Source organism: Eucalyptus grandis, chromosome 3 (assembly GCF_016545825.1).
Source record: "Eucalyptus grandis isolate ANBG69807.140 chromosome 3, ASM1654582v1, whole genome shotgun sequence".
In the NCBI taxonomy this organism is placed as follows: Eukaryota; Viridiplantae; Streptophyta; class Magnoliopsida; order Myrtales; family Myrtaceae; genus Eucalyptus; species Eucalyptus grandis.
In genome coordinates this window covers 15,602,622-15,613,190 of record NC_052614.1, presented here as the reverse complement: position 1 = coordinate 15,613,190, position 10,569 = coordinate 15,602,622, and the positions used below count along the sequence as shown (strand labels likewise).

Below are 10,569 nucleotides of genomic sequence, written 5' to 3'. Positions count from 1 at the left end.
GAAAATTATTCCTAATTTAAAGGCTACTTTGGAGTTCTCATGGATATGGTGATGTATTTTAAAATTCAAATAAGATTGCAATTTCACGGATTAGGTAATAAAATATATGAAAATTGAATCAATCAAAATACATAACTAATCCACAATACCGCTCGGATAACGTTTCCAAATTCGGACATGATGGTTTTATTTATGTAGATGGGCCTAAGTTGGCCCGTCCGCCCATGTTGAGCCTAAGAACCCGGCCCACAAGATTAGGGCCCATGGATGGAAATGGTGCGTTGAGGGGTTAGCGTCTTTTGGATGAGATGTTACGTTGAGGGGTTGCGTCCCTTGGAGAAGACGCTTCGAGGGAAAGGAATAAAAATGACGTACCTTTTGAGGGAACGTACATCCTTTAGAAGAAACGTTTTCTCCCCCCTCCAAATAACGTAAGAAAAGTACGTTATGTTTTTCTCCCCCTAATAGCAATAGCACGCTCCTCGGTAGAACGGGATCAGTTTTTCTTCCTCAAATCAACGTTAGTGTTTAATCTTTGGACAATAAGGTACACTCGATTCCGTGGTGTGTCTTTGATCGGTGATATATGTTTGTTCTTGGGCTCGTCTTCCGCATTCATTTTAGGGGTTCGATTTAGTGTTGAATCCGTTTTAGGGAATCAATAATTCCTAACATTGGTATCAGAGCCATAGTTCATGTTTCCCAATCCACTTTTTATGTTATTGAATTATTTTCGTGGTCAAAATTCAAGAAAAGCCGCTGCCGGTTGATCAAGGACGGAAAAACCCAACACCCGCTTACTGTTCACCTTGTTTTGTGATTTTTTGCAAGTCAAAATTCATTTTTGATAGCGTAGGGATGAAGCTCTCGTCAATACGAGAAAAACGAGTGGTGGATCGCCGCCGAAGGCCACCGAACGCGTCACAACGCGCGGTTGGAACAAACGGGGGTCATCGGCGCATGCAACGTATGCGCCGATTCGGTCCCTCGCAGGTGCATACAACGCAAGGGCTAGGTGCTGGCGCGTGCCACGCCCGCGCTGGCTGACGTTGTCGTGGCATCAGCCAGGCACTCGTGTGGCACATGCCAGTCGGTTCAATAAAAAGTTCTTAAACACGAAAAAGCCAAAGATAAAGTTTGACAATACTTTATTTTTGTGGAACCCGGTTTCTTTTTACTTGTCCAGGTAGAACTTTTGTTTCGAACTGCTATATTACCTTTAAAACTCGTACCAATGCACTGGTGCTAAACTGAAACAAATCATGTATAAATTTCACATATTTAATAATGTAATCGTCCCAAAATTGACATTATTTTAAAATAATTATACTTTTCTAGAAAAGTCTGCCTTTAAGATGATAAGATTATTTCCGGTGCGAGACTCCTCGATTCTTTAGTTCCATGTGCCATTTTCAATCGTGTTTGCATATAAGAGAAGGTAGCAAAGCATCTCATACAGCTCATATATAGGGTTCAGTAAGCTTTATGTTCGTGAAGTCTCTATCTACTCAAATGTTTAAAATTTTTAATTGAATTTTCTAACATGGTATTATAATCAGGTTTTGCCTCACAATTGTTTCGGCTATGAGGCTTTCCTTTTGTCAGTTTCATGTGTTGTTCTTAATTATGTTTCCCTATGAGAGAGGGGTATTAATGTATCCAATACCGCTTGCTTATGAGGTGTCAATGGGTTTTATATATATAAACTTGATTTACTTAATGGCTTAACCTCTTAAATTAAGCTTTCTAACTTGGTCCATCATTTCTTTTGATGGGTAGGTCACAAATATTGGCATCTTTACACTTAATTATAGCTAGGTTTGGTGCGAGTAATGATGATCACATGTAACTGATGAATAAATTATGATCGGAGGACAACATGGCCTGGGAAGAAACAGGTTGGCTCTTTTGGAGTTGGTGGCGTGGCGTGGTTGGGGTTTTATGAAGTCTTTTGTTATAATGAAGTGTTTGCTCGTGTCGACTTTCGACAATTAATTGATCGTTCGTGGCTATATCCTTCCTTTATTCGCTGTTTAAGAAATCGCCTAGATCTTTGATTCAACTCTAGGGCATCTTTTTTCGTGTTCAACGGTATCAAGTGGAAGAGACCTTTTCGAATTCATTTTTATCAGTATTTCCCCCTCGATTATCATGTGGTGTGGACCGCGTGATGCTCAAGCTCGTGAGTAAAATTAACTAAACGGAATTTAATATTATCTTACAAAAATCATATACTAAACTGACATGCTAGGTTGTTGGTGAAAAAATAAACAAATTAATCATATATGATTCTTAAATTATTATGTTAGATGACTTACCAAAAATTGTAACGTATCTTTTCCTTCCAAATCTTAGCTTCACCAACATGATTTTCATCTACCCTCAACTCACTTCGAACGTAAAAAGCTATTATATTCCCTTACCCATGGTAACCTACACCAATGTAAACCTAAAGTCTACCTTCTCAACCGAAGAGACTCTTAAGTTTCCATGCAAACTTGTATTTTCAAATAAGTGGGAATATAAAAAGTGCAAAGTCTCTCGCCCCAAGAACAGATCTCTCATGTTCTTCTCCTTTAAGTTCTTTAAAGACATGCTTAGGTAAAAAAAAAAAAACCATATAATAAACTGACATATTGGATTATTGGCCATAAATAAAACAAATTAATCACACTTAATTCTTAAAGTATTGTATTAGGTGATTCATCGCAGACTGCGACACATGGTGCTTATTAGTTTAAGTTGAACAAGATCAAATAACTGTACTTGCCTTAGAGGGTCTAATTGTCCTTTTCAGACAAGATGGCTCCTTTTGTCATTGTCCCAGGACAATGTACTGTGGTTGTCGTGATTATATAACCTCGCCTCGTACGGAGCATCTTGTTGTCTCTAATTTCACCACAACCTATCCGTCCAAAGCTAGATCTGGCTGTGCGTATCTCCACCTTGCTCATCTTCGTCTTCGTCTAATTCGTCTTCCGGTTCGTGAATCGATCATGTCGGATTCGGAAATTGCAGTGGAAGAAATCCCAGGCGATCACGGTTTCCCATTTTTCGGTGCGTTAAGGGATCGTCTCGATTACTTCTACTTCCAAGGTAGAGATGAATTCTTCCGCCACCGGATGCGCAAGTACCCGTCGACGGTCTTCAGGGTCAACATGCCACCCGGCCCATTCATCTCCTCGAACCCCAATGTCGTCGTCCTCCTCGACGCGATCAGCTTCCCCGTCCTCTTTGACACATCCAAGGTCGAAAAGAGGAACGTGCTTGATGGCACGTACATGCCCTCCACCGCCTTCACTGGCGGCCACCGTGCTTGCGCCTTTCTGGACCCGTCTGAGCCCAAACACGCCACCATCAAGCACTGGTTCCTGTCCCTCCTCGCGGCTCGGCGCAACGTGTTCATCCCCACCCTCAGGAGCTGCTTGTCGGATCTCTTTGTCGACCTAGAAGACGAGCTATCGAGCAAAGGGAAAGCATCCTTCAACTCCCTCAACGACAAGATGTCCTTCAACTTTGTGTTCAAGCTCTTATGCGACCAAAAGCCCTCGAGCACAATTCTAGGGACCAAAGGGGCAGCGATGTTCAACCTATGGATATTAGTCCAGCTTGCCCCAATATTGTCCCTAGGGTTTAACAACAAGGTCTTAAATTTCTTGGAAGATGTCATTTTGCACACTTTTCCATTGCCTCCACTCTTAATAAAATCTTCTTACAAGAAGCTCTACAATACATTTAGCGAGCATGCGTCTTCAATTTTAGATGAAGCTGAGAAGCTAGGGATTGATAGAGACGAGGCGTGTCACAACCTAGTGTTCCTTGCCGGGTTCAATGCCTACGGTGGCATGAAGGCCACGTTGCCCATTTTGATCAAGTGGGTTGGGTCGGGAGGCAAGGATCTGCACCGCCAGCTCGCGAGGGAGATCCGGTCGACCGTCGCATCGGAAGGCGGGGTAACCCTCGCCGCCCTGGACAAGATGAGCCTGACCAAGTCGGTTGTGTACGAGGTTCTCCGGATCAACCCCCCGGTCCAGTTCCAGTACGGGAAGGCGAGGCGAGACATGGTGGTACGGAGCCACGACGCCGCCTTCCAGATCAAGAAGGGCGAGATGATCTTCGGGTATCAGCCGTTCGCGACCAAGGATCCGAGGATCTTCGATGACCCGGAGGACTTTGTTGGCGATAGGTTCGTCGGGGAGGGGGAGAAGCTACTGAAGTACGTCTACTGGTCGAACGGGCGGGAGATCGACGATCCGACGGTGGGGAACAAGCAGTGCCCGGGGAAGGATCTGGTGCTCCTCATGTGCAGAGTTATGTTGGTGGAGATGTTCCTCCGCTACGACACGTTCGGATTGGAATGTGGGAGCTTGCCTGTGGGTTCATCCGTGACGTTCAAGTCGTTGACCAAGGTCACGAGTTGTTGACCGTATGCCTACTGCTGACAAGGAAATTGTATGAATTTTTTCGGTGTTTTTTTTTTTTTTTTTTAACTAGATTGCAGCGATTCGAAATGTTTCTAATTTTAAAGTCATCTCCTCTGTGAACCTTCTTTTCGTCCCTTTCACTTCTAGAGGGGAGGGATTTGATCTAGATCTTTCCCTCCCCTCCCCTCCTAGTTCCTTTTTCCTTTTATTTCCTTTTGTTTCTTTTCTAATTCTCCCAATCTAGTTTTAGATCTAGGGGCTTTGCTATCCTAGGAGCTTTTTTCTCCAATTTAATTCTAGATTTTGGAGTTTTAATGAATAAGTGTTCCACCACCGGTTTCAATTATATTCACAGCAATTTTGGTGTCAACTCTATGCTCATTTAATGTATTTTCATTCAAAGTTTTGGCACTTCACATTTATTACAAGGCTTGCTCTCACAAGTATCATATTTGATATTTTTCAACATGTTTATGTTGTTTTCGTATGGTGATGTCATTGGGGACGCTAAAACTAGGCACACACTACCGAAAAGCAGAGCCATAATTATAAATGGAGATCTCAACATATGCCTATCACCGATGGTATTGTGTGATTTGGTGACTTGCCACTAATATTTTCTCTTAGATCCAGTTACAGATCTATTCTTGAAGAATAAGCTTGTGATGATCTGTGTCAACCATGATGATTAAACATCTTGATTTCTGATTTTTATTTTTTTTTGTTTATTTTGGAGTTCTATGAGTTTACTTTGTTACTATGACTTTTGAGATTCTCTTTCATGTATCAGTTTAGTAATGAAAGAAATTTTCTTTTTGACCCCCAAATGAAAAAAAAAAAAAAAAAAAACAAAAGTGATTCTAATTTTATCGAATTACATGATTTTGGTCACCATTTAGTAAATTGACATTCCACCATACTTTCTCGATGATAATCACACGTTAGCATTGTCATTAAATATTTTTTCCTACATTATGATTAGCTCGTTTCGTGACCCCTCTCTTCGAGCCATTATCTATTAGTAGCCTACGTGGTCCAAGAGAAAAATGAATTACCCTATACTTTGTGAAACTTATTTGATTTGGGACTCGAAGAAAAAGGGAGATAATTGTCTTAAATTTATTCTATGGTAGTCAATTTAGTCTTAAACCTTTCAATCATGTTGATTTAGCCTTAAATCTTTTAATAATTTGTCAATATAGTCATTAAGGTAATTTTGGCCAAAAATCATTGAAGGATTTTATTGGCAAATCCTTGATAGTTTTATAACTAAATTGACAAATTATAAAGAAAATTAGGATTGAAGGTCATCATGCAATAGATTTATAACTAAATTGATACAATATAAATGTTTACAATTGAATTGGCATTTGTACAATCGAGTTATAATTTCGACGTCAAATTGTTTTCGACACGAAACAGAACGTAAATGTAACTTAACACAAAAAAGATAGCTTATGCTACCCTTTGAAATGAAACATACAAAATGCATTTTTGTATAAGGAGGTAAAGGGCGTCATTCAGACGATCTCCGAAGGAATGCCCCTATAAAGATTACCCTTCATTTGTGGTGTGCGGCACGTTTAGTGTGTAGCTTTGATTGAGATAAGTAAAGGCATATCCAAAGGGATAATCACACACAAAAAAAAAAAAAAAGTAATAAACTTATTGGACAACAGTTAATTTAGTCATAAACTCTTCAATTATCTAATTTAGTCCTAAAGTTTTTGGTGATTTGCCTATGTAATCCTTCTAGCCAATTTTGATTGGAAATCCCTAATATGGCCATCGGTTGTCTTATGTGGCAAGAGCAGCGACTCAAATACTTTCGTGAATAGAATGACTACTTTAGTAAATCATAAAAAAAGTTCACAACTAAATTGGCTAATTTAAATTACCAAGACTTTCCCATAGAGATTTTCTAAGTCTAGTAACTTTGTAGAAATAACACCAAGGCCAAGTGGGTTCAATGCTGTGTTTATTATTATTATTATTATTACTTTGCTCGTGGAACCTGTTTTTTTTATTTATGGACTGCCCAAAACCCGTTTATATTTAACCAAAAAGTTAAACCAGAAACCATTTTATGATTTATGGTTAGTTGATGGAACTTTCTCTTATCAAGAGTTCTTTATAAGTATTTCAATTTATAGATTTCTTTTTAACATTTTTCCTTTATTTACTGGTTTTAATTGTGTTAATTTTTTTTTATATGATGTGAAGTTTTTATTCAAGTAACATACACATGTGAAAAACCTGTTTATTTGACTTGTATGTTGGATGGTTATGATTCACAAGTATGTATAATGACACTTCTCAAACCATTTTTATACTTGATAGTCATAGTTTGTTTACATTGAAGGCACATACATGCTCAATATAGAATCTGTTTTCTTGTTATATTTGTAGATATATAAGATAGAAGATTGATGTCATATGCGATCTATTCTTGATATTGTATTGAAATCATCAATTGGGGTTGTAACCAAGGATGAATGGTTCATGTCTCATATAATTACATGTCATTTTTATTTGGACATATGATCGAATAGCTGACTTGACAAATAGTTTTATTGACACTATGTGGGTAGCCAAAACATATTGCTAAATGTCACTTATGTTTTGTAAGAATATGAGATTAATCGGAACAATCAATTCCCTTACTTGTGCTAATGTGTTAGGACAAGTTTTACTGCCAACTCAATGATAAGCTTAGGGATGTTGCACACAATAACCAATTCAAAATAATGTTTACACGGGAGAGATAATATTGCAGATGTGTTGGCAATTGAGCCATCAAGTTAAGTCAGGCTGAAAATCAAATTTTTGAAATGGTTTCAAACTTTATGGCCATATTAAAGATCTAAAAAGGTTTTAGACTTTACGGTCGAATTAAAGATTTGAAACGAGTTTAGAATCAAATGCCGCATTAATGATATGAAGTGATTTCAGAATCAATGATCGCATTAATGATCTAAAGTGAGTTCAAAATCAATAGTCAGATCTAAAATGATTTCGAAAGTAATGAGCATATTAATGTTCTAAAACAATTTCAGACTTAATGGACACATTAATGATTTGAAACGGTTTCAAATGCAATGGGTAGTTTAATGGTTTGAAACATTTTTAGAATCAAACAACCTTTAATGGTCGAATTAAAATTTTGTAACAATTACAAAATTTTGCCTAGAATAAAGTTTTCTAACAATTACGAAATTAATGCCCAAAAATAATACTCTTTAATGGTCACCGAATTAATGCTAAAATTAATGCTTGAAACAGGTTCAGAACCAACATCTAGATTCAAGTGAGTTCAGACGTTACGGTCAAATTAATGCTCTGAAATGATTTTAGAGTTAATGAGCCGAATTGATTTAAATAAATATGATTTGAGAATATTTATAAGAGGCAATTGAGAGAGTTGATAAAATGATGGTCAAGTGATAATAGTAATCAATCAAATAGTCACACACGAGAGTAATTGTTAGCAAAATTGTTGTAGTAAACTCTCTCAAGTTTCTCTCTACCGTTTCACATAGGTTGTTGTATGTTTAAGCTAGAGGTTCGATATTTGTGAGGTTGGAACTGAAGAACATCAGAACTTAAATAGTTTAGTAATGCTACAAGGAGATCAGACGTTCATAGTTAAAATTTGAAGAACGTCAGAACAAATGCTACGAGAACATCAGATGTTCATGGTCGAAATCTGAAAAACATCGTAATCAAACTTTTAGAGCACAATAGAAGGGTTGTGTGATTAGCCTCTTTTTCACTTTTGTGTGCTTCTTATTAAATGCACAAACCATGTCATATGTGTATGGGTGATTCTGCTTCCATTGCGAATCGTTTTTTATTCAATTTACCTATACACGTATTCGTTGTTTTTCGAAGTAAATCCCAACAAATATCATCCATTAATTCAAAACAACAATTGTATCCCACCAGTCGGAAACGATTTTCCCACCTAACATTGTCGATACATATCCGAAGTCACGCAAGTATATATCACTCCTATTCGACATATATGTCCTCTTTGAAGCTTGAACACGCCTCGAAGAAAACGTATCGTGACTTTGCCTTTGATTTCTCTCTAAACCCTAGGTCCTTTTCTTCATTGTCAATGTCTTCACATAAATCTTCTTCATCATCATCTTCTTCCCCATTCAACGTCGAGCAAATTTCAAAAGCCTCTCGTGACAATGCGCCCCACTTAAAGGAATCCTCGGTGGTTACGGCAACACCTTTCTTGGACGTGACAAAAGATCATATTGACTACTTCTACAACCAAGGGAAAGAGAAGTTCTTCAGGTATTGAATTCGCAAGTACAACTCGACTACTTCAACAAGATGAGTTTGACCAAGTCTATCGTGTCGTTTACGTGGTGTCGGAAAAATATGACGAACGAATTGGATAGAACAATGAAGTTAGACTTTGAGATGTGATATCACTTTTTTTTAAAAATTATTTGCCCTACAACATTACTAATCATCACTGGTAAATTTCCTGCATGATATAGCAAAGTCTCGATTGAGAATATTATATAGCAATTATAATATTTCTCCAAGGTCTCTTAAAGGAAATAATTAGCTACAATGGCTATATTTTCTTTTGAAAGAAAATGAAAAATGGAAGAATAAGATTATAGTTGAACAAACACGTTCGGTAATTTATAATAGACACAACCTTCCAAGGACTAAGAAGTAATGTCTGAATAAGTATGAACTCTTAGATAACCATTGGAAGAAATAATAGAATTTGGAATAAAATAAAAACAAAAACAAAATTGTAACTCCATGAATAATATTATTATTTCAACGGGACACTATGGTTAATTTTTATAAAAAAAAAAGAATCCAAATTTTTCTATAAATAAAAATGATTGTTGGTTAGTGTTACATTTTGTTCACGTGCGCATTCATATCTTTTCAACATGGAAGAAGACATCTTTTAGTTTGTTTTAAAAGCAAATTACTAGCACGAGTACTATTGAGGATCGGGCTTCTGGTCCTCCAGTACAAGAAGGCGAAGCATAATTTGGTGGTCTGAAGCGACTAGGAAGCCTTTGAGATCAAAGGACGAGTTGTTATTCAGATATGAGCCGTTCGCTATGAAAGACCCAAGGGCCTTCGACGATCCGGAAGAGTTAGCGGGGGAAGGAGGAGGGCTGTTGTATGTGTAGCGGTCGAACAGACTTGAGATCAACGATCTGACCGTGGAGAGCAAGCAGTGCCCGGGGAAAGATTAGGTAGTGCTCTTGTGCAGGGTCATGTTGGTGGAGATCTTCCTTCGTTACGACACGTTCAACTTCGACCCTGGAGAGTAGCCTCTCGGATCATCTAAAACGTTCAAGTTGCTGACCAAGGCCACCCCCAAGTAATTGGCCGTGGTGATTATAAGCTACTTCAAAAGCTAGTTGATAAAGTCATTCAGATTAAACCAACCAGCATTGCTTTGTGGCAGGTACAAAACACTAAAAATGGGGAGAAAATATTAGGTACGTCTCATTTGTCGGCATGGCAAATAAGAAGGGCCTCTAGAACACGACACGTGTCACGACGAGCCCAAATTTTCAGGTGAACTCTTCTCTCTCTTCTTTCCACTCTCTCTCTCTCTCTCTTCTCTCTGCACGTGCTTTCTACCTCCTGCACGTTCTCTCTCCTCTCTCTTCTCTATCTCCATTTTTCTCTCTATCCTCTCCTCTTCCCCTCTCTCTCTCTCGTCCTTGCACGCTCTCTCTCCTCTCCTCTCTCCCCATTTCTCTCTCTCTCTCTTCACAGCACCCTTTCTCTTCGCTGGCACAGATGACCAACCGACCACCTCAACCTCCGCGGCGAGCACCTCCTCCGGCATGTTCGGGAAGGTGCATGAGTGCTCAATCTACCACAAGAGCTTTCCTTTCGGCCAAGCTCTTGGCGAGCACAAGTGGTTTCACAACAAGGCTCTCACTCCTACTCCTCGGCCGCCATCGTTGCCGTCGCCTCGACTGCCAACGGGGTGAGCATCTCAGAGGGCGTGGATCCACTCACATGTAGAGACAGGGGCAAGTTTGATATGAACATTCTGGCACTCTCGGAGTCCTCCACCCAATTCGCGGTCTCCGGCAGCTACACCCCACCAAGAAGCCTCAATTCCTAGCACTGATGA

General features: G+C 39.0%; 1 protein-coding gene across 1 annotated transcript; it reads left to right on the top strand.

The window, feature by feature from the left end:
• Positions 1-2,922: 2,922 nt before the first annotated feature.
• On the top strand, positions 2,923-4,478 carry LOC104453246 (allene oxide synthase 3). The gene has a single exon (XM_010067771.3). The coding sequence runs from the start codon at positions 2,997-2,999 to the stop codon at positions 4,422-4,424; it is 1,428 nt and encodes a 475-aa protein (XP_010066073.2). The 5' UTR covers positions 2,923-2,996; the 3' UTR covers positions 4,425-4,478.
• Positions 4,479-10,569: the final 6,091 nt, after the last annotated feature.